This window comes from Megascapheus bottae, chromosome 10 (genome assembly GCF_031878675.1).
Source record: "Megascapheus bottae isolate mThoBot1 chromosome 10, mThoBot2.hap1, whole genome shotgun sequence".
Classification (NCBI taxonomy): domain Eukaryota; kingdom Metazoa; phylum Chordata; class Mammalia; order Rodentia; family Geomyidae; genus Megascapheus; species Megascapheus bottae.
Genome location: NC_143518.1, coordinates 1751994 through 1776328, shown reverse-complemented (window position 1 = coordinate 1776328; position 24335 = coordinate 1751994). Strand labels below are relative to the sequence as shown.

At 39.7% G+C, this 24335-nt stretch overlaps 2 protein-coding genes and 1 long non-coding RNA gene across 3 annotated transcripts in view; 1 reads left to right on the top strand and 2 right to left on the bottom strand.

The window, feature by feature from the left end:
- The window catches only part of LOC150057320 (uncharacterized), a 33143-nt gene extending 10043 nt beyond the window's left edge, over positions 1-23100 (top strand). Inside the window, exon 3 of the long non-coding RNA XR_016536815.1 lies at positions 22773-23100. This is a non-coding gene — a long non-coding RNA (uncharacterized LOC150057320). The remainder of the gene's footprint in view (positions 1-22772) is intronic.
- Znf475 (zinc finger protein 475) lies at positions 14197-17655 on the bottom strand. The gene is made up of 2 exons (XM_090340066.1): positions 17481-17655; positions 14197-14364 (listed from the first exon to the last, which is right to left on the bottom strand). Exons 1-2 carry the CDS (start codon positions 17653-17655, stop codon positions 14213-14215), a joined length of 327 nt encoding a protein of 108 aa, XP_090196192.1. The 3' UTR covers positions 14197-14212.
- Znf474 (zinc finger protein 474) overlaps positions 17577-24335 on the bottom strand; it is a 47967-nt gene continuing 41208 nt past the window's right edge. Inside the window, exon 3 of the mRNA XM_090340064.1 lies at positions 17577-17661. Coding sequence (XP_090196190.1) covers positions 17652-17661 — 10 coding nt within the window. The 3' untranslated portion in view covers positions 17577-17651. The remainder of the gene's footprint in view (positions 17662-24335) is intronic.

Below are 24335 nucleotides of genomic sequence, written 5' to 3'. Positions count from 1 at the left end.
TACTCAGTTGTGCAGGTTTAAGGTCGCTCTGACCTCACACTGGGTCCCCAACAGTTTACATGCATTCTCATTGGTTTCTAGCACCCATTCCATATTAGAAACTGAGGGTTGGAGAGATGAAGGAAGCTAGGCAAGGTTGTATAGCTGCAGGTTGACACTCGGTGAACTCAGATTCCTCTAACCACATCATCTTCCCTTGCGTTTCTTTTATCAGAAGTGCTGGAATTATCTGCTTTAGCTAGTAGTTCTTGGGGTTCACAAAAAATTTCTCTGAAGCTGAGTGCTGGTAACCCTAGCTGCTCAGGAGACTAGGATCTGACATTTGAAACTAGCCTAGGCAGGAAAATCAGTTAGACTTCTATCTCCAACTAACCAGCAAAATATTGGAGGTGGAACTGTGGCTTAAGGGGTAGAACAGAGCCTTGAAAACAAACACACAGACAAAAATGGTCAGGGACATGGTCCAGGCCCTGAGTGAATGCAAGCCCTGGACACACACACACACACACACACACACACACACACACACACCACATGAAAAGGAAGGAAGGAAGGAAGGAAGGAAGGAAGGAAGGAAGGAAGGAAGGAAGGAAGGAAGGAAATAAAGCAGTCTTTTCTCACTGTGGCTCCCCATTCCAGACTCAGTTGTTCTGATTTGCTCTAGTACATATTCTAGCTTTCACTAATGTGAATAAATACATCTTCATCTTTAAACAATATAGCATCAGCTCAATCAACAATACAGTATATAAGCCCCCTTGAACTAAGAGCTCAGTCACAAAACCATTCTGAAAGATGTTTCTAGGTGGCACATCCACCTGAAAAAATTTCCTTCTAGCATGTTTTATTCTTTTAGGTAGGCTCTAGCTCATGAGCATCCGTATTCTCAGGTTCAGAAACCAATTCTTTATTATCTCTTCTACTTTACTAATCTCTCTATCTAACCTACTAACCTGGCCTTTCTTTCTCTAATCTGTTGAGATACTATTCCTTCTTTGCTTCCCAAGTATTTGCAGCCTTATCTGAGCCTCATATCATTTGAATGCGTCTCCAGTCATGGCAAAATTGAGCGTGTGTGTGTGTGTGTGTGTGTGTGTGTGTGTGTGTGTGTAATGCACACGTGTGCACTAGTACTACGGCTTGGGCTCAAGGCCTGGGAACTGTACTGTAGCTTTTCTGTTCAAGGATGACACGCTACCATTGGAGCCATAGTTCCACTTTCAGCTTTTTGTTAGTTAACTGGAAATAAGAATCTCGTGGACTTTTCTGCCTTGGCTGGCTTTAAACCACAATCCTCAGATCTCAGCCTCCTGTGTATCTAAGATTACAGGTTTGAGCCACTGGTGCCTGATTTAAACGAGCATTTAAATACAACATTTCTTATGTGAAGCTGCAATGCCATTGCTGTGTATATCATGCCAGAATGGGCAACAAAAGATAAATGAATTTCTCTTTAGATTATATACTCTTTGAAGACAAAGAAAGGTTTGGATTTCTTATTTAATGTATTCGGAGTGCTTGGTGAATTGAAAATGTATGGCATACACACGCACTCACGCACGCACACACACACATACACACACATTTTAATACTTAGCTCATGCCAACAACTATTCTTGGTACTATCATTTCAAAGGTAAGTAAGATAGAAAGCCAACTGTCAAAGGTGATGACTTTTCATTATTAAGATCTAAAAGTTTATCTGCTACTTCCTTCATTTTGGTATTTCATTATCAGGAAATTCAGATAGGTTAATCTTCCATTTGTACTAACACAGTAAAATTGTAGTTATTAATTAGCCCTGAGTTGTCAGTAACTGAACATATTTGTCATTCTCATCCTACCCTGATGTGGGGCTCATTGTTCTGCTCTATCTTGGAGCTGAACCATCTGGACTAGGTGGTCCTCAAGTTCTCTTCATCAAGGAGACTGCTTAGGGCACACAGGTTCTTAACTCAGTCCTTGGCTTGGTTATGATCAGGCTCATGGCCTTAATCTGTTAGCAAAGGAGTCTGGGAAAGGGAAAAAGAGAAATCAAGAAGCAGCAAGCCTGTTTGCCATAACAGCCACTGTGTGAGTACTTCTATGTGACAATACTTACTCTGAATGATTTGCATTTACTATAAATTTATGAGATAAAAACATATCAATTCAATTTTCTAGGCTTAGAAATTATTTTCTCAAGAACCTATGAGCAATAATTGGTGATGGTGAAGTGTGTGTGTGTGTGTGTGTGTGTATGTGTGTACTGTTGCATGACCTCAAACGCCTGGGTGCTATACCTTTATATATTAGCTCTTTTACTCAAGTGTGACACTTGAGCTACATGCCTCTACTACTGTTTTTTGTAGTCTCCTCAACTTTCCAAGCCTCATCTGGTTTTGAACCAAGATCATCAGATCTCAGCCTCCTGATTAGAATTCTAGAATCCTAGGGTTATAGATTTGAGCCACCACTACCTGGTTGATAGTGAGATTTTTTTTTAAATCTCAACCTCTAAACTCTGAGATTCACTCTATTTCCACCTAGTATACTTTAAAAATTAAACAAAATAAACCTCTTTATACAAGTGTCTGTTTCCTTTCAGGACAAATCTTTGTGAGAACATCTTATAGGAAGGCCTTTCATTTTGGTATAATCTACAAACAAACACTAATCTAGTCTATAACAGAATCCAAGTCCCCCCAAATCCTTCTGAAGGTTCATGCTTAGTTTCTCTCTGTTCTGCATGAGATTAGTTGGAATTTAAAAATTCTCACTTTTTATAACAGCCATTTAATATCTGAAAGCTTTCAGTGATCTCCCTTTGAACTAATAAGCCATGTCAAACAGTCTGCCAAGAGTCCTACTGCTGAAAGCTGAAAGCAACTTTTGATTAAAATTTTACTGTTTTCCCTAACTAAAACATAAAAATCCTTACCATGTTAACATATCTGGAGGTTGCTCAACCGTGCTTTACAGACTAGGGGTCTTCAGTGACTGGGGAAAGCAAACTACTGCAGGGTCAGATATTTTGTACAGTTTGTGTTCTTGTGACTGAGCTCTAACTCGTCCTATCATTATTTCCATGAGAACAAGGGAACCATAGAAAATTGTAATTATGTTTTCTTTAATGATGGGTTAAGAAGCTAGTGACTTAAAAACTCAGACTTGGAGGGCAGAGAAGAACCTCTATCGCCCCCTGCTGAGCTCCCTCTGTATGTTTTCCTGGGATTCTCCAGTCTAGCATGGCTGTTCCCAATCTCTGCCTCTTGCTTCTTCTGGAAGGCTAACCTTCACCTCTGAGTCTGTCAGTGTTTTAGTTTTACTTTGTATGGAAAAATACTGGTGAAAAAGAAATGGAAAAATTTAGTCTTCAGCATCAACTCCTCTTTAAACTTATAAACAAGGATAATAACTAACCATTTCTCCACAGCACTGGGCCGCCTCCAAGTGTTTTTCATTAAAGCGAAGTGAAAACACTGCCCACCATACAAGTTTAAGAGAATACTCTATTATTAATTATCTGCTTTGATTACCCTAGGACAGTGAATGAGTGGACTAGCTGAAAAATATTTCTTCTTTCAGAATATCCTTATTTTATAAAACGGGTATTTTTGAAGATTTTAATTACTACATGCACAAAAACATGACTGACCAAAAAAGAAAGAAAAGAAAAGAAAGGAAAAGACAGAAAAGAAAATAGTATGTTCAGCCAGGCACCAGAGGCTGGTATTCTGTGAAACTCTGACTTCCAATTAACCACTCTTAATACCAGAAGTGGAGCTTTGGCTTAAAGTGGTAGAGCACTAGCCTTGAGCAAAAAAGCTCAGGGACAGCCCACAGGCACTGAGTTCAAACCCCACAACCAAACAAACAGAAACAACAACAACAAAAAAGACAAAAGCTAGCATCCATGGCTCATGCCTGTAATCCTAACTACTCAGGAAGCTAAGAGCTGAGGATCAAGGTTGGAAGCTAGGTTGGGCAAGAAAGTGAGTGAGACTTTTATCTCCAAATAACTACAAAAAAAAGCTAGAAGTGGAGCTGCAGCTCAAGTGGTAGTGCACTAGTATTAAGCAAAATAGCTCAGGGATATCACCCAGACCCTGAATTCAAGCCCAGGACTGGCTTCAAAAAGAAAAAAAGGACAGGCTTTGTCACACAATATTAAAATACCTTGTAAAGTCATATTTAATTATTAAATGGTAATGTTAGAAATGCACAAGTGGAGATTAATAATACAACATGGAATATTCAAAGTGGATTTACTTATATGTAGGAGAAAGAGATTGACAGTGAGAGTGGAAAACTTCATTAGAGAAATATATTCACCAAATAAAATATATCTAGAGGTAAAGTCTAAAAGTAAACACTACTAAAAGAAAATTAAGGGGCCATGAGTTTGGCTTATTGCTAGAGTGCTTGCCTAGTATGCATGACAACTGGGGTTCAATTCCTCGGAACCACATACATAGAACAAGCTAGAAGTTGTGCTTCAGCTCAAGTGGTAGAGTGCTAGTCTTGAGAAAGTCCAAGGACAATGCTCAGGCCCAGAGTTCAGTCCCCAGGACTGGCAAAAAAAGAAAAAAAAAGAAAATTAAAACACTGAATAGTTTTGAGAGGGAGTTGTGAAGGTGGCAAAACTACCTTCATATGTTAGAAAAAGCAGGTAAAATTCTAGCATATTTGACTACATTGAAATGTTGGATTTGCTAAATGGTTTTTAATAAGACTGTCTCTCTCCACATATAGCCTGGCTACAGCAGGATTTTAAAAAGCATTATCTTTTTTTTTTTGAGGAGGGGAGGGAGAAAGCAATACTGGGATTTGAACTCAGGGTCTGGGTACTGTTCCTTAGCTCTGTTCCTCAAAGCTAGCACTTGACCAGTTGAGCCACAGCTCCATTTTGGCTTCTTACTGGTAAACTCAAGATAAGGATCTCATTGACTTTTCTGCCTGGGCTGGCTTTGAACTGTTATTTCAGACTCCTCAGTAGCTAGGATTACAAGCCTGAGTCACTCTGCTAAATAAGAATTCTTGATTTGAAATTGAGCTGCTTTTGAGAACATTATCTATCATATTGCCATATCTCACATACCAAGGGTAGGGAAAGGGTGCAGTGTTTTTGCTTTCTACAAAAACTACTCTTTTGAATCCCATACCTTTCACTAGTGCCATTCAGAATCCCTTCCTGTTGCACCCTTCTGTGTGCCTTTTCTTTTCTAGCCAGCACATATCACTTAGTAGGTGCTTGATTAATATGTGTTGGGAATAAGAAATGGCTTGAACATACTTTAAAACCTGGTAAAATATTTAGCTTACTTGCACAGGTGCAAGAGAGCAGGAAAACAAGAAAAAGTGTTTTCCAGAGTCACTGCATGCATTATGATTTCAGTATCAAGATATTTGCATTCTATATTCAGTGTACATTTTGTTAGAGAACTGGCCAAAACATAGCCTTGTAATGAAGCCAAGATGAAATCTATATCTTAAATATTTTTGCTTACTCCTTTGCAAAGTTGGCAGGGAGATGAGAGATGGAAGATTCACTTGATATGACTTCAGGAGTTGAGCCCATGTTCTTTTTATAGCTTGCTCTAGTGCAGTTTAAAATATATATAAAGATGTTCCATTCCCTGCCTGTAATACATGCGCTGAAGATTTTTACATTCATTGCATCCAAATACTGCCCTCTGCTGGCCAGAAAGTGCTGGAGTGACTAGAGCTGTTTATTGAAAGAGAAATGAAACAGAGACACTCCCAATACTGTGAGAGTAGAAATGGGAAGATAAATGTGGGAACAAAGATGGCAAAGCTGGGTGCTGGTGGCTCATACATGTAATCCTAGCTCTTCAGGAGGCTGAGATCTGAGGATCAAGGTTTGAAACCAGCTTGTTCAGAAAAGTCCCTGAGACTCTTACCTTCAATTAATCAGCAAAACACCAAAAGTGGAGCTGTGATTTGAGTGGTAGAGCATTAGACTTGAGCAATCAAAGCTCAAGGACAACACTTAGGCCCTGAATTCTAGCCCTAGGACCTACATACACACACCTACACACACACACACACACACACACACACACACACACACAATGGCAAAGCAGATTTATGTCCTTTTGTCTTTATGTCTATTCACCCACTCTTCCTGAAAAGATTATCTTGTCCACAGCCCTTCTGACCAGCAACAGGAAAGTCATTAATTCACTTGTTCAACAGGCATTCATGGAATGGAAAGCTACAGCTAATCTTTTCATTGGTAACTCTTCTCTTCTCCCAGCATGCAAATCCTATGCTACCCTTCATTCTCTTCAAGATAAGGTCCATACCACACACTACATGCTTACTCTCAAATGCTTCCAGAACCCTTGTCGCTGCTCTCTATGTGAATTTTCTTTGCACAGTGCTAGAGCGAAGGATATGGCACTGATTTTCCATCTCCTAGATATGGGAACTACAATGGTCTGGAAAACATCTCAATGGTGATAAAAAGTTGGAGGAATAATCAGGTAAAGAAAAAAGGAGGCAGGGCCCTGCACTGGTGGCTCATGCCTGTAATCCTAGCTACTCAGGAGCCTGAGATCTGAGGATAACAGTTCAAAGCCAGCCCAGGCAGGGAAGGCCTAGAGACTCTTATCTCCCATTAACTACCGGAAAACTGGAAGTGGCTCTGTGGGTTAAGTGTTTGGGCAGTAGGCTTGAGCTGAAGAGCTCAAGGACACTGTTCAGAGTCAAAGTTCAAGCCCCACCCCCCAAAAGGAAGTGGCATCATAACTTGAACTAGAATAAGTCGTTAAACATTAACTTTGATCACTTCCTCTTTATTTTCATTTTTGTTCTGAGATGAGGACTGGAACTCAGTACCTAACACTTTGCCTATTGGCTGGCCTGCCACCAACTGAGCCACACCCCCAACCTTTGTAAATTCCTTAGAAGTTGCCTCCACAGTGTAGAATGCCACAGGCTCTTATACCTATCCCCCACCACCCCGTTGGTCACTATCCCCAAATAACATACAGAATACAAATCTCCTCTCCTCTCCCTCTAGAGCACTTCTAAAAATGTGCTGATTCTTTTTCTTCATGCCACAATGAACCAAGGTGACTGCTTCTAGCCAGGGGTAATGACCCCAGTGCCTGGAAGACAGCCTGGAGGGCTGGGGAAGATAATGCTAGCAACACAGGCAGAGTAGACAGAAATGGTCTAGAAAATACAACAGAATAAGGTAATGTAACATGCCTTATCAACTTAACAGGAAATTCTGTGGCCCAACCCCATGGAAAACCAGGCCAATTGGAATAGAAACAAAACTCTGTCCTCTGGTCACTCCCTAGAAATGGTTGCAGTTCCTGGGGTTTCTTCGTGGGCTGCCCTCTAATGCCCTTGCTGCCTTTTACTCTACTTTCCTCTTCTGGTGAGATCTTTAATGGCTTTATTCTTCCCCTGCATGTTGGCTGCAAGGTTTAGAGCCTGTTTGGTGCCATTTGGCAAACCACAGTCGTGCACTATTTGCTCATGTGTTAGTTGACTACGTCTGACTATGTGCCCGTGTTCTCTGCATTTCCACGATCTCAAACCCCTTTGCTAGCCCAAGGAACACTATCCAAATCCAAATTCTAGGAAGTTAGCAAAGCTAGCCTCCTCCTGCAGGGATTCTAAGGGTCACTGTAGTATTCCACCAGCCTCCTGATCACACTGTGGTGTTTCTAAGATGCTGTTTTGCTTGTTCTGGGAAGTGTCAACCACTGTGCTATTTGTTCTTCTACAGACCTCATCTCCCCTCTGATACATCATAGTTCCCTTCCATTACCCAGAGTGATCAGCCAGAGTAAAGAATAAAACAATACATAAAATTAGTAGAATGCACCCTTCTTGAACACTTGTTAAATACGCCATTTGAAATAGGATGCAAAAAGCAATGCTAATAAATTCTTTAATAAAAAAAAGTAGAATGCAGAAAATGAGAACTTGGCAGCTATTAGGCTCTAGACCTTTCTTCGGTAAGTGGCAGCTTCCCTTTACCTAACACTGAGTCTAAAATTCCACTTTCTTTTAAGTGCTTGGGAGTGTATGGAAAAACCAGTTTTAGTTCACAAAACTGGCTGGAGCTGGCCATTCACATTATTTTACAGAATGGTTTCTCATCTTTGTGTCCAACTGCCCTTGTAAGTCTAAATCCAGGACTAACATAGATAAAAAAAAGACTCTTAAACGTTCTTGTGGAAGAGGAAGTGGATTGGGGAGGTAGAGAGAGAATAAGTGAGAGTCATATGAGAATATGGCCAAAGTATGTTATAAGCATGAATGAAAACACCATGGACACTGGAGGGCAGGGTCCTTTACTTCCAGTGTCCACAATCAATCACAGAGTCACTCATGCAAAGAATCCCAATGGATCTCATGACAAAGGAGAGTGTCACAAGTTGAAATTTTAACAAGTTTTATTGTGTTTAACAAAATACAAGTAGCTCAAAGTGGAGAAGAGAAACATTACCTGCTTCTCATTCAGGTAATGAGTTATGAACTTCAAATGAGAGCTCCTACCTGAAGCCTTTATACTTTCTGAGCTGGGAGATTCCATGTAGTCATGAAATCTAGCAACCCCTTGCCAATGGTTGTGGGTGGGTGAGATGGGCATTCTGGGTGGGTGGGTGGGTGAGATGAGTACTTAAAAGACAAGGACAAGAAGTGAAAGCATGTGCTCCTCATTTCCTAGCTCTACTCATTTGTGGAGAGGTCACCACGTTTTATCCTTTTTAAGGAGAAGGCAGATTAGAGTCTCTTATTCTTGTCATTTATCATCCAGAATTAGATGTGGTATGAGAGGAGCTGTTATTTTTCCTCGGCCTACCTCCTGTTTTCAACTCCAAAGTTTGGCCCATTTGAGATTTGTTTGAAAAAAATATAATTTTCCTTCTCTATCCTATCTCTTTGAGGCATAGAAATGGGAAACTGTTAAAAAGTGGTGGATGTAATATATGGCTATTCATGGTGCTTCTTCCCCCCCATAATGCCCTGGGTTCCTGATCAACCAGTGTAAAGAGCCAGGGTGGAGCATACACAAGCCATCAGGTAATAACTGGAAAACTTATGGTGGATGGGGGGGAGGAGGTGGGGGAAGAGGAAGTGGGAAGGAGACTATATAACCATCCTCTGAAAGGACTCCCTAGACTCTGGGATCCTCTCTTTGGAGAGCTGGTTTCACTGTTTTCCTTTTGCATTGAAATAAACTTACTCTTTCTGATTTAAACACTCTCATGCCTTTTAATTCTTTCATCAGTAGAGAAACAAACCCCATTCTTAGACATGATGTCATCACCACTAACAAACCATTTTATGCAATTAAGATATTCTAATAAAAGTAAAGGAAAAACCCTTTTTTCATACAAATAGCAAGTTTCTCCTAAAAATGAAATAATGCTGGCATTCCCAATGTGTGAAAATGGTCACAAACTTTAACATCTCCTTTTTGTCCTAATTTACCAAATTTATTTGTTCTCCTGGGTTTGTGAATACTGATTTTTCAGGAGGAAGGCATTGCCAGTGGAAAACATTAGATTCAGTTTGCCTTAGGTGTCTCAGTGTGTGTTGTCCAGTCTCTCTTGAAAGCAAGAAGGCCAGGTAATGGAATCCATCGTCCCCTCGGGACTGGGGAGTTCTGCCTCTCTGATGTGCTCAGATTTTGTTTTGCTTTAGCCCATGCAGATGGGTTTTGTGCTAGTCATCCAGTGTTGCCATCACAGACTTCTACCAGTCGAGTAGCCTAAGCAGCATAGATATTCTCCTGATCCTGTGCTTACCAGCTGAACCATGCATTCCTCTGGAGGAATATAAGTGCTGCTTTGAGCGGATTATGTTTCGAGGTGAATGCGTGCCCATTCTTATTGCTGGCAGGATTCAGTTGCACGTAGGAATGGGCCAGAGACTTCAGTTTCTGAGCTATCACTTGGGGGTACCCTTAGCTCCTCTTGGCCTCTTTTGGTCCTTAAACAGTTCCCTACATTTCAGAGCCACCAGCAGGATGTTAAACTCTTATGCTGCCATCTCTATCACCTGACCTCTTCTGGCTTCTTCTAGAGACTTCTGTGTTTATAGTGGTCTCACCAGGATCATCTTTCCATCCCAATGTTAATATATACCTACATATACATATATGTATATGTAATACATATATGTGGGTATATATGTACCTATATATATATGTACATACCTATATAGATGTGTGTGTGTGTGTGTGTGTGTGTGTGTATTCTCCTCTACACACTTGGGGCTTTGTGAGATTCTTTGCTCAGCTAGTGCTTTGAAACATCAGCCATTTTTCTAGCCCTGATTTTTGCTGGTTATTTTAAAGATGAGGTATAGCAGACATTTTTCTAGCCCTGATTTTTGCTGGTTATTTTAAAGATGAGGTATAGCAGACATTTTTCTGCCCTGGCTGGCTTCAAACCATCATTTTTAGAACTAGAATTCAGGATTGGGCCACCAGAGCCCAGTTTTCAAGGTTGACAGTGTTAGCCCTGCATCGAGAAGCTTCAGCGTTTACAATGTCAGTATTTTTTTTTTCCAGTCCTGGGCTTGAGCTCAGGGCCTGAGCACTGTCATTGGACTTTCCCAAGGCTAGAGCCTCAGCATCACTTCTGGCTTTTGTCCATGCATGTGGTACCAAGGAATCGAACCCGGGTTTTCATGCATGCTAGGCAAGCATTCTACCACTAGGCCAAACGCCCAGCCCACAATGTCAGTATTTTTGGAAGCCATTATTTTGCATAACACATCCTTTGCTAAAATCATTTGAAAGTTTTTTTTCCCAGTTTAGTAATAAGCATAGCTCCACGAAGCCTAGCTTTGTGCTAGCTTTATCTCATGATTCCATAAATGGAAATAAAAGGTGTTGAAGAGCAAGCAGAATATTGGGCTGATATTTCTATCTGCCATTTACCCAAAAATAATAGCTGAGATTTAAAACTACATTTACCTGAATGTAAAGAACATTACATTTCATTACACTTTCCTATTTGAATATATAATTGAATTTTTTTGTCAGTCCCGAGGCTGGGCACTGCCCTTGGACACCTTTTGCTTTGGGCTAGTGCTCTGCCACTTGAGCCACAGCACCACTTCTGGCTTTTTCTGTGTATGTGGTACCTAACCCAGGTCTTCGTGCATGCTAGGCAAGCACTCTACCACTAGGCTACGCTCCCGGCCCTGTTTGAATATTTTTGTAACAGAATTTTAATGGAATAAAGAATAAATGCTTCCCATCCATGCTGAGCTGTGAGGTCTGGCTCATGGTTCAAAAATCCAGCTCAGGCAGGAAAGCCCTTGAGACACTCATCTCCGATTAATTACAACAAAAGCTAAAAGGAAAGCTGTGGCTCAAGTGTTAAAATGCTAGCCCTTGAGCAAAAAAGGCTCAGATACAGTGCCCAGGTTTTGAGTTCAAGCCCCAGAAACAGCACCCCTGTAGCCCCCCTACAAAAAAGTACTATCCTGTTAAAACTCAACAGAGATTTTTTTTCCTCCTCTGCTCTCTCTACAGCACCCAATTTGGCTCTATGGAAAACTCCACTGATTTTCATTTGTGTCATGTCTTCGCAGTTCAGGAAAAAATCTCATTTGCCTCTTCTGGTCACAGAAAGCGAGCAAGGCCAGCAGAAACAAGCATAACCATTTGCATGGGCCAGATACTGAATCACTGTGCAAGCCTCAAGTGATAAGGAAAAGGGGACCACTGCCAGAGGAAGGAAGGGAGCTCTGAGACCGGGGAAGGAAGGGGCAGAACTTCCTGCTCTGACATGATACCGCATTCAAGCCATGCAAGCTTGAAATATATAGAAGAAATGCTGTATCAGAAGCAGACAAGCACAGAAGGAATAGGGATATTTTCAGATTTTTCAGGGAGCAGAGGACTTTGGGCATCTGCTTTTTTTTAATCTCTTCCTTGCTCACAAATAACTGCAAAAAAAAATTTTTTTTCCAGTCCTGGGCATGAGCTCAGGGCCTGAGCACTGTCCCTGGATTTTCTCAAGGCTAGGGCTCTACCACTTGAGCCACAGCACCACTTCTGGCTTTTTGCTATGTATGCTATGTATGTGGTACCGAGGAATCGAACCCGGGTCTTCGTGCATGGTAGGCAAGCACTCTACCACTAGGCCAAACTCCTGGCCTGCTAACTGCAATTTTTAGTAATGTCTTTTTAAATAAAAAAAGAGACCAGGGTTCTCCAAACCAAAGCAATAACAGGAAGCTGTCCTTGAGATCCCATTTGTCATATTCCTTACTAGAAGGAGCTTAGTTTTCTTAGGGTAAGACAGACACTGGAACTCTGATGTAAATTCAGTGTACGAATGAGTATCATGGAATCATGAAATTCTACTTATACCCTCGCGTACATGAACATTCAATTGAAAAAATTTCCTGTGTGAAGTGTCAGTGTACATTTTACAAAATATTTCCATTTGCAGATCTTTTATGTGCAATCTTATTGATGATGATAACTGTCAAATAGCTACAGATAACAATTGTGTACTTAAAGCACAATACTTTTGAGTTGGCCTCTGTACTCTGTCCCTTAACTCAAATCCAGGGTGAGCCTGAGTTAGCTCTTTAAGTATTTCCTATCTTGTGAAATCAGGATATATCCTCTTGTAGGGCCAATGAAAGGTGTGTATAAACTGATGCACACAAAGTGCTTATAACTGTGCCAAACCCGTACCCGCTTAGAATACGTTAAATGTTCTCAAGTTGTTAGTCAACAAGATAAAAGAACTAGGGAGTTGGACTGGGAAGGTGGCTTAGAGGTAGAGTACTTGCCTAGTATGCATGAAGCCCTAGGTTCGATTCCTCAATACCACATACATAGAAAAAGAAGTGGCAGGGCTGGGATGTAGCTCAGTGGCAAGGCGCTTGCCTAGGAAGTGCAACGTCCTGGGTTCGATCCCCAGTGCCCCCCAAAAAAGAAAAGACAAAAAAAAAAAAAAAGAAGTGGCGCTGTGGCTCAAGTGGTAGACTGCTAACCTTGAGCAAAATAAGCTTAGGAACAGTGCTCAAGCCCTGAGTTCAAACCTCAGGACTGGCAAAAACAAAAACAAAAACAAAAACAAACCAACTAAGCAATCCACTACAATTCATTAAATGCCATGTCTCTCATGAGACACATATTTCTTGATTCCTTTGGAACAAGCAGAAAAAAACAGAATGGCTAGCACATTTACCTTTACCCAACCTTGAATAATAAGTAGTTGGATGACCGAATGATTAGGATGAATAAGTCAGTCTACATCATTTTGAGCTGACTGTGCTGTGTAAGGTCAAAGAGGTGAGGCTTACAGTGCATCAGGCATAACCCTGGAATTCAGCTATAAAAGAAAGATCTCAAGCAAGATCACTAGTCGTAGAGGAGAAGCCTCATCTTCCCAGCATAGCTGAATTTCCTGGGCAAGCCCCACCCTCCTTCCGCTCTCTTTCTGTGACAGAGCCTTACCTGCTTGAACTCACAATGGAGGACTCTCAAATACAGAGCACTTTCCAAACCACTCCAAGCACAGAGACAATGAAACAGCCCTAAATCCTTATGAGGGTACCAAGGGCTAGGTATTCCCTGCGAGAAAGGAGGTAGCCTCAACCCATGGTAATGAATGCATCAGGACAGTCTTTTGACACAAGCCTGCCCTCCTCAGGAAATCTTTGTAACATCACTTGGTACAAAAAAAAAAAAAAAAAAAAAAACAGAGACCAGGAGTCAACAAGGGTCCCTGTTCTGTCCTCAATAAATCTTAAAATGTCTTTCCTGATCTTAGAGAAAAGAAACTTTTCAATGCATAACTCAGAAAGCACCCTAGGTCAGAAAACAATGGTACAAGAAGAAACGGACTGAGATTTACTTCCCACCGTCTCTCTTCAGTGCGCTGGAAATCGTGGGGTTCAAAACTTTTGCTCAGGAAAGGGCAGTGGGGGATGGGAGAAGCCAACAATTGGCTCAGAAATTTCCTTTGGACAAAATTTCCAGCTCTGATAAGAAGCAGGCCGCTTGAAATTCTGCCTGACGAACAAGTGTGAAAAGTTCCCTAGTGTGCCCTAACCACATGCAACTGCTTGTTCAATCTGGGGCCTAAGGATGGGCAAACAGGCTTGTCATCAAAGCACGGAGGGAGTGGGGGAGATGGGGATTCTCCCCATCTCCGTTTTCTGATGACGGTTCAAAGAGATTGATTCCAGTGGAGAGACAAGGGCTTTACTTGGCAGCCTTGGGTTTACATGATCGCTGGTGAACAATGAGTCTGTCTGGCAGGAAGGTCCGCCCACAAATGTTGCAGGCAACTAGCTGGCTCTGGGCACTTGTCCAAGCTGCTTCATTTAGGGCATCGAGATCGTAGAACCCTTTGGCTGCAGAGAGACGCAGACAGACAGACAGACAGACAGACAGACAGACAGACAGACAGACAGACAAAGGCAAGGAGGGAGATAGAGGAAGAGAGACAAAGAGAAAAAGAGGCAGAGACAGAGAAAGAAAGAGGAAAATGAAAGTAGGGGGAGGAAAGGTAGATTAGATTAGTTTTCATTCCTCAGAACCTTTTTTTTTTAAATAAACTATTTTCAGGAAATACCTGTTGGCTGAGATTTTAAATAAATCATATGACTTTTGTCCAAAGTAAATAGGTAAATAAGTAAATAAAAAAGTGCCTCTCTCTCTTTCAGGGATTGAGTCAAGTGAGCTTTGAAGCAGAGTCTTTAGTCTTTGGACTTTAAAATGGAGTTTTATGTGTTTTGACATGCATTCTTCACTAATTATTAACATCTTTGCTTATATATTATCTTGCAAATATAACTGTTGGCTTCCTTTCAGTTGACTCTAAATTTAAGCTTATAATGGGGAAAGAACATGTATTTGTTATTTTCCTCCTCTGTAATCCTTCAATGGAATGTTTTCAGAGGCCACAACTGACAGTTGAGAGTAAATTTGAGATGAATTATGTCCTAAAAATTTACCATCTCTTCATGGCTGTGAACGCTGAGATTCTTTATGTAATTAAAATAAAGAATGCAAACAGAAGAGTTAATCTGATGAAAAGAAGTGTTCTTAGGAAAACAGAGCAGGCAGCTGAGAAATGTATAATTTTCTTTGGTAGAGCATGGGGAAAAGCCATATGGATTTATTTTAGAGAAACAGCTTATTTTAATAAGCTTTATTTAAATAGAATGAGAACATAGAATTAACTATGTCTTAGAATCACCCCAAATAGGCCCCCCCAAATGTAATGAAGCACTCAAAACCATATTGCTTAGTTTTTATCATTGGCAAAGCCTAGATTACTTTAGAAAGTCTCAGCATTTCTCATGTGATTTTCATCAAATAGTTCATACAACCATAACAAACCTTAGATTCTTAACATGTCTGCCTTCAGTTCATTTTCCTTTCCCATGGGAATTTTTCTGTGGGGTACTGGTACTGAGCGTTTGAACCCAGGGCCTGAGGATGTCCCTTAGCTTTTTCACTCCAGTCTATAGTCTACCACTTGATCCATGCACCATTTTTCTGGCTCACTGGAGATAAGTGTCTCAGACTTTTGCACTGTCCGATTTGAACCAAGACCCTCCAATTTCAGTGAGATTGAAGGATTATAGGCATGAACTACCAGTGCCCAACAGCGATAGGCATGAAAATTAAAGCCTTGTCCAACTTTATCCTTTGGATAAAGCAAAGATCACATTTGATGTAGGTTATAAATGTGTGTGTGTGTGTGTGTGTGTGTGTGTGTGTGTGTGTGTGTGTGTGTGTGTGTGTGCTGCTTTTGGGGCTTGAACTCAGTGCCTGGACCTGTCCCTGAACTTTTTTTACTCAAGGCTAGCACTGCACCACTTGAGCCAAAGCTTTCCTTCTGCTGGCTTTGAATCACAATCCTCAGATCTCAGCCTCTTAAGTAGCTAGGATTACAGATGTGAGCCACCAGCACCCTGTGTATTGTGTTTTGAATATTTTGAAAATCTGTTGAAGAAACAACAGCACGTATTTTTAAATTATTCATATGAGTTTTAATGTGGTTTCAAAAGCACTGGAATAGTCCCCATTTGAGGGTGATTCATCACATTTCTAAATATTTGGTCCCAAAGCCTTGAATCTAGACTTGAACTCTATGACTACATTGAACCCGAATGACATTCAGTTGCCTACAGTAGACAGACACTTTCAGAAAGAAAAGGTAAGCAAGCTCAATGGGCAACTGCTCTAATTTCAGTTACAGTTTTCATCTTGGGTTCTTTTTCCATTTGTGTGCGAGTCTCAGTCTTCTCAAGGACTGACTGGTGGAGCTTCTAGAGCGTTCTTGTGGAAATCTAGATTCATTAACTCCTAGGATGGGATCTGTAAGAAGAGTGCCTTGGACTAATGACACCCTATATCTCCATGGTCACTGTGGCTGCTAATCAAGTATGAAGGAATTGAAAGCTATTCCTTTTCAAATCTCCTCTGAAGGAATGAAGTAAACTGAGAAAAGGTCAGTGCTAGAAATGTGATAAGTGAATCTGCGAGTGAATGGCAAAAAAATCTCTTAGTGATTATTTTCACTAGCTGACATTCTTTTATTTCTCTCTCTCTCTCTCTCTCTCTCTCTCTCTCTCTCTCTCTCTCTCTCTCTCTCTCTCTTTCCTTTTTACAGTCCTTGGGCTTTCTCAATGCCAAGTCTCTGCCATTTGAGCCACAGCACCACTTCTGGCCTTTTTTTTTTCTTCTATGTATGTGGTACCAAGGAATCAAACCCCGGTCTTCCTGCATGATAGACAAGCCAAACTCCTGGCCCTTAACTATTCTCTTAACCATTGCACTCCATATGAGTAAGCACAAGACACTGTGACAAAGTGACAACATAGTTCCAGTTTCATTTGGCTTGTAGTTCTTTACAAATTGTTCATTGAAAAAAAAAGTTCTTAAGTCTGGATATTTTACACAGATGTCTGGATTTCCAGTTTCCTTTCTGTTATTGAAATATCTTCCTGCTTTGGACCCCAACTTTCTTAATGATAACACCAGCTGGAACTGAGAAACTGCTGCTTCTTTTAGAGAGAGCTCAGCATAGTTCCTACCTTCCTGCTTTTTCATACATTAATCGATTTATTCCAATTTTATCACTAAGCTAAGTGGGCCTTAGTAATATCAGTTTGGTACTTCTGCTATCTGAGCATCAGCACAATTACCCTGGATATCTGTCTCCAAAGGTTTTAGATAAACTTCATGTTTCTAAAGTATTGTGCTTGATCATAGAGGAAAGTAAATTCTGGAAAATACAGTGAACGCCAGGGGGCTGTCCAGGTTCATGGTGCCAGAGTACAGTGTCTCTATGGTGTATGTCTGACAATGCTACTCAACAGGATTCCAGAACTGGTGCTTCCTATTTGGCTATGGCCAAGGCAGTAAACGTTGATTTTAAATGTTTGAGCAAATATCCCTCTACATATATGTAGACAGGTCCCATGATATACAAAAGTCTTTTTAATGAGGAACTTACCAGTGATGGTCCTGATTTCTATTTTTTTGGGTTCTGGTCTCCTTAGTTCTTTAGGCAGCAGGTTGTTTTCGTTGTGCCATTTCTTCAGACATTGTGGCTCATGGATACTGATAGATTTTGTTCCATATTCACGACCACAGATGTAACAAACAACAGTTGGTGGACGTCTTATCATTGTTGACTAAGAATAATAGAAAATATCCATTAACATTTGTATTTGGAAATTGTATTTTTAAAATTATAACATATAAAAACTAGTTTGAAACTTAATATGACTTAAACAAAATCAACCCAAGTGTTGAAATTAACCTTTCTGGCAATTAAGAGACTACTAAACTATGTTATATGAGTGGTTGTTAGTTTGGAAGGAAATGGAGAATCAACCAAGGGAAAGGAGAAAGGGAAATGTGAGAAAAACATGGGAAGAGGTTTCAATGTTTAAGAAGTTATGTACCCACCACTTGATAATGTAACTGTAACCCCTCTATACATCACCCTGACGATAAAATACAATTTTTTTGCCAGTCCTGGGCTTGAACTCAGGGCCTGAGCGCTGTCCTTGGACTTTCTCAAGGCCAGAGCTCTACCACTTGAGCCTCTGCACCACTTCCAGCTTTTTTCTATGTATGTGGTACATACATAGAGGAGTTGAACCTGGGTCTTCGTGCATGCTAGGCAAGCACTCTACAATAGGTCAAACTCCCAGCCCCTAAAATACAATTTTTAAAAAAAAGAATCGACCAGAAGTCTCTATATTGGTATTGGAAGTACAGATGACATCGATAAACCACTTATAGTGACAGCCTGGCAGAAAAGGCAATATGGCATTTCTGAGTGTAGGTATACTTTATCTCAAAATACACTATTCTGTTACACATGATATCCAGTATTCAATCAAAATTACAAAGCACAACGTGGCACCAGTGGCTCATGCTTATAATTCCGAGAGGAATTATAAATCTCCAGCACTCAGGAGGCTGACATCTGAAGATCATGATTTGAAGCCAGCCTGGACAGGAAAGACCATGAGACTCTTATGTCTAACAAAATACCATAAAAAGCCAGAAGTAGAGCTGTGGCTGAAGTGGTAGGTAGGATATTAGCCTTCAGCAAAAGGAGCTCAGGGACAGCAACTAGACCCTGTGTTCAAGTTCAGGAACCCCCTCCACACACACACACACACACACACACACACACACACACACACACACATATGTACCTACCATCAACAGATACAATACAAAATATCATCAGAACAAGCTAGAGGCCAGCGGCTTATGCCTATAAACCTAGTTACTTAGAAGTCTGAGATCACAGTTCGAAGCCAGCCTGGGAAGTCAATTCCAGAGGCACAATTGTGCCTCAAAATGAAAGAGTTCTAGGCTTGAATGATAAGGTTCAGTGGCAGTGCCCAGGCCCTGAGTCCAAGTCCCAAAACCGGAAAAAAAAAATTACCAGACCAAGAGAATAAGCTATCTACTATTGACATAGACATTTATCAGGGCTTTACAATGTTTATTTTAATATAATTATTTTTTATTTAAATCTAAAATTAATTACATTGAATATGTTAAAGTGTGACAAGACAGAAAGCATGTATGAAAGTATAGGAAATTCCAGCTTATATGTATGCATATATATATATATTATTTTTTTAAGGAGAGAGACCAATGGGAAGAACTAAAAACATGATGAAATATCAATTTGATAGGTCTTTTAGGAAAAGCCCATACTAAATACAAAAAATAAACATGAAAATCTAATAGTAAAAATTTTAAAACTATTCCAAAGATGGAAAAATTTAAACAGTGAGAAAAAGTAGAAAATATCAAGTGGTATATACATGTATATATTTGTAGTCAAAAAGGTAAAGAAAGAATGACACAGAGAAAAAAAAGATTGAGTGATAGTACAGAATTAAAATCTCTATACAAAGTGTATTAGGAATTCCAAGTAATTTCTCATCAGAAAAAGAAAGCAATGCCAGAAAGCAAAACAAAAAACAAATCTAAGCATACAGAAGAGAAAGGAAAGACCCAACTCCCCAAATATAATACCATATTGATTAAAAATTCTAAATTCAAATGTGAAGAAGAAATCAAGACATATTTTGCCAAACAAAAAGGTGAGACAATTCATTCCTGACAAACTTATTCTACAAAAAAATTACAAGAAACTCTAAATGTTAAAAATATCAGAAATCTGACTGTGTAAGAAAGAATAGGAACAGTATAAATGCAAACAAGTCAATAAACTATAAAAATGTCCAGATATTTCTAATTTTTGTATGAATTTCTTTTCATAATGGGCTTTAAAAATATAACAAAAGACAATAGTCATAGTATATATGTGTATTACTTGTCAAACAAGAGCACAAAATGTCAAGATGCTTGTTTTCTTTGCATTTTCCTTGAAATAGTTTTGAATACAAGTGAAAAATGCTTATTTTAACGCCTATAATTAACTTATAGCCATTAGTACAAAACAGATGCAAAGAGGTATAACTGAAAATTAAGAGAAGAAATAAAAGTATTTTAAGAAATATGATGGATTAATGAACCTTCCCCAGCATAAAGTAGGAAGAAGAAACAAAGGGGCTTAGTAAAGCCCCTCCCACCACTGTCTTTAACAGAATTAAGTAGTTTAATAGAACTAAAACTTCAATGGGGGCACTGATGGCTCATGTCTGTAACCATAGCTACTCAAAAGGCTGAACTCTGAGGATCACAGTCCAAGAGACTTGTTTCAAATCCATCACCAAAACACTAGAAGTGGAGGTATGGTTCAAGTGATAAAGCAAAAGCCTTGGGTGAAAAAACTGAGGGACAGAACTCAAAATCCCAGTAACAACCCTACTTCACCAAATAAAACCTTCCAATGGGTGAATATTGCAATAAATACAAGTGAGCTAAAGAGCACAGAAAATGTTTAAAACAGAGAAACCAGAGGTATACCCAAAAGGACTACAGAGAAATATTTTTTGTAGAATGTCTATTAAGGATCTTGGAGACAAAGGAAATTACAATTGAACAGAGAAAAGATTTCATTCTAAGTCCTGGGAATCCATTTATTCTCATTTCCAGAAAGAATGGCATTACCCTTTCTGGCAAATGCTCTAATAAGTAATGCTTGATTACAGTAAATTTAGTTAGCAACATATTATATACCAGTGACTTTGAAGAGTTTAGTTCTAATGGATTGGTAAGGATGACAAATAAATAGTTGGGAGTTAAAATTCGATCAAGGAAGAAAGGTTTTAAGAGTTGGTAAAAGAAACAAAAAGAGTCAAGACATAAGTCTAGTCAAAGAACCATTTGTGATGTATAGAAGGTTTTTACTTTTTGTGGGCCTTTTTCTCCCTTTTGCTGTTGATTTTTGAAAAAAAAATGTCTGCACCTTTTTCTTGTATGTAAGTTTTGCTGTTTGAGGGGAAGGGAAAGGGAAGCACGGAAATGACGGGATCGAGGGTGAACTAACACAGTGGTGGTACTCACTAGACACTATGTTGAAAATGAACTTGACAACTTGTGGAGGAGGGAGGCTAGGAGAGTGAGGGAAGAGATGATACTGTTCCAAAAGAAATGTGCTCAATACTGGACTTAGGTAACTGTAACCCCTCTGTATACCTTCTTTACAATACAGATTTTAAAAGAAAGATTTGTTTGTGACTTATAGGATAGAGCTATCTCATTCAGAAGGTGAGAGATTATTGGTCCAATGGAAAACTGGACAATCCATAGAGGAAGAGCTCAGAAAAGGTGGCAAGAAATGGGGAGCAATGGAATGATTAAAGTAGTCTGTAAGGGCAGCAAGAGGCAGAGGATGAGGTTAGAGGGAGGTGGCTTTAGAGATGCAAGGATTAGACAGAAGCCACATAAATGGGCCTTAGTCCTGAATGAGAAATGCAGACATTCAGATTTTGAGAAATAGAAGAGTAAAATAAAGTTAGATATTGTAATTCAATTAGAGAAAGAGTCTCACTAATTTATGCAAAAGATCTAATTCAATAAAATAGTACAAAATTCAAGAAATGTGTGTACAGTTACAAACCGTTTGACACCTCTTTAGTAGCAGCAGGGGACATTGAAATAGAAACAAATTACCTTGATACATTGTTGATGGAATTAAATTATGACATGACACATATGTTTGTTTTATAATCAGCCTGCCCTTTTTTTTTTTTTCCTGCCAGTCCTCGGGCTTAAACTCAGGGCCTGGGCACTGAAATAGAATCTGTTAATATCTGAATCTCCACATATTCAGGGAGCAACTCCAAGGCACTCGAAGTTTTATATTATTTGAGATAGATTTTATTTGCTTTGGCATTGATTGATTACCAGTCCTGGGGCTTGAACCTTGGAACCTGGACTTTCTCAAGGCTGGAGCTCTACCACTTGAATCACAGCACCCCTTCCGGCTTTTTCTATGTTTGTGATACCAAGGAATCCAACCCAGGTCTTTATGCATGCTAGGCAAGCACTCTACCACTAGGCCGAACTCCTGGCCCCACCTAAATTATGCCAATTTGACTATATTTTTATCAAAATCAGTAGTTGTTTTTCCTTTACTTAGGCTGTGTCAAAGTCTAACACCTGAAAGATGAGTTTAAAACTACCCAGAAGATTAAGGTCTAAAAAGCAATAACTTTCACGACACTCAAAATAATTTTATTTTGCTATTTTTATATGTTTATTTATTTGAAAGGTTAATTAAATACGGTATTTTTAGTTGAAAAATGGAAAGTTATTTTTTAACAATGAGTATTGTGAATGCATTAAAATTCCATATGGAAAATGTGAGCCCAACCCTGGATTTAATGGAGCATATTAGTAAACTCAATGGTGTGGGTCATAAATAAAGATATTCATGTCAAAGAATCAAAAGGTTTCATTAATAAAGTAAAATTAGAAAAAAATAGGCAGGCATAGAGGCCAGAGTACACACAGTGAACAACTGAAAGGGATGTGGGGGAAATTAATACCATTAAATTGGCAAGATATTCTATATTACATCTCTGCTCTGGCTTTGTGGCTGAACTTCAGCTGAACTTGAAGCCTCCTTCATATTCTAAGGTTTTGAACATCTTACTTCTAAGCCATTCTCTGGGGAAGTGGAACCCACTCAGCTGTAGCTGAAGAGAAAAGCACATTCCTGTAGATCTGATGAGAGACGAGATAACCTACATTATTTGTCATTAACTTCATAATTGTTAGTCTGAAACTTACCAGGAAAGCTGAACAAGCTTCACTCTTCCCCACCCCAATTCTTAACATTTTTCTTTAATGTTTTCAGACAGTGGCTGTGTGGGAGATGGAGACACTACCTGACAGAACCCGCAGAGCTGTTCCTGCCTAATATCCAGTGAGTTTTAGGTGACATGGCCTCACACAGAGCAAGGCCAGGGGAAGGCAGGAAAAGGTGGCCTCTGGTAACCTGAGAATCTGTGCAGCCTGCCAGGGCCAGCAAACAGTAATCAAAGGAAGGCAGGGAGGAAGCTGAAAGTGTCTACAGGGCAAAGGATTACAATTACAGTTTTCCTATGAACATTTCAGATAATATTTGTGGCATTCACTTTATTACCAGGGGGGAAGATTTGAAAAAAAAAAGTTACCCATTAAATCTACATAAAGCACTATGCCAGATGTGAGCCATTTTATGGACTGGCGAAGAGAGGGTGTCCCTGTACACAACTTTGTCTTGTTAGTTTCCTGGGAAAGTTGACTTAAGCTGAATACAAATATACACCCTCGGACACTTCAGGGAATGCTTATGTGAGTTGTCTTGGAACTTGAATCCACTCACTTTTCATATGCTTTCAACCATTTTAATGACAGTATTTTTCATGCAACATCTTTTTCCAATGTTTTTTTTCCTCTATCAGGAATACCTCATGTACAATGTTTTAGGCCAACTCTAGTTTAAACACAAAGGGAAGTGGGTACTGAATGAGTTTTCTCCTAATCCATGGTGCCATGGCTGCTCATCCATCACCCATTTTTCACAAAATCAACTTTTAGCTGAGTGCCAGTAACTCAGACCTGTAATCCTAGCCACTGAGGAAGCTGAGATTCAGGACTGCAGTTCAAAGACAGCCCGAATAGGAAAGGACATGAGACTCTTATTTCCAATTAACTTGCAAAAAAATGAATCTAAAAGGGGAGTTGTGTTTCAAATGAGTGCTATCCTTGAGCAAAACAAGTTCAGGGATAGTGCCCAGGATCAGAGTTCAAACTCCAGCACTGACACACTAAAAAAATTAATATTAACATTCTATCTACAAATTCAATCCAATAACCATCAATATGCCAATGTAATTCTTTAACCAAATAGAGGAAGAAATCCAAAAATTTAAATGGAATAATTAAAGATCCCAATAGCAAAAGCAATCCTTAGCAGAAAGAGTAGAGCTGGAGGAAAATCAATACCGAACTTCAAACTCTACTACGAAGCTATAGTAATAAAAACAGCTTGGCACTGACACAAAACAGGCCTGAGGACCAATAAAATAGAACTGAAGACGCAGAAATCATCCCACAGACTTATGGCAAAGAATACTGGCTGGAAGAAAGACAGCCTCTTCAACAAATGGTGCTGGCAGAACTGGCTGAACACATGTAGAAAACTAAAGTCGGATCCTTATCTGTCTCCCTGCAGCAGAATCAACTCTGAGTGAATTTAAGACCTTGAGGTAAAAGCAGATACTCTGAAAATTTTACAAGAAGAAATGGGAGACTCACTTGGGCTCCTTGGCATGGGTTGAAACTTTCTTAATAAAGGCCCAGAAACACAACAAATCAAAGACAGTTTGGACAAATGGGACTGCATTAAACTGCAGAGCTTCTGTATGGCAAAGGA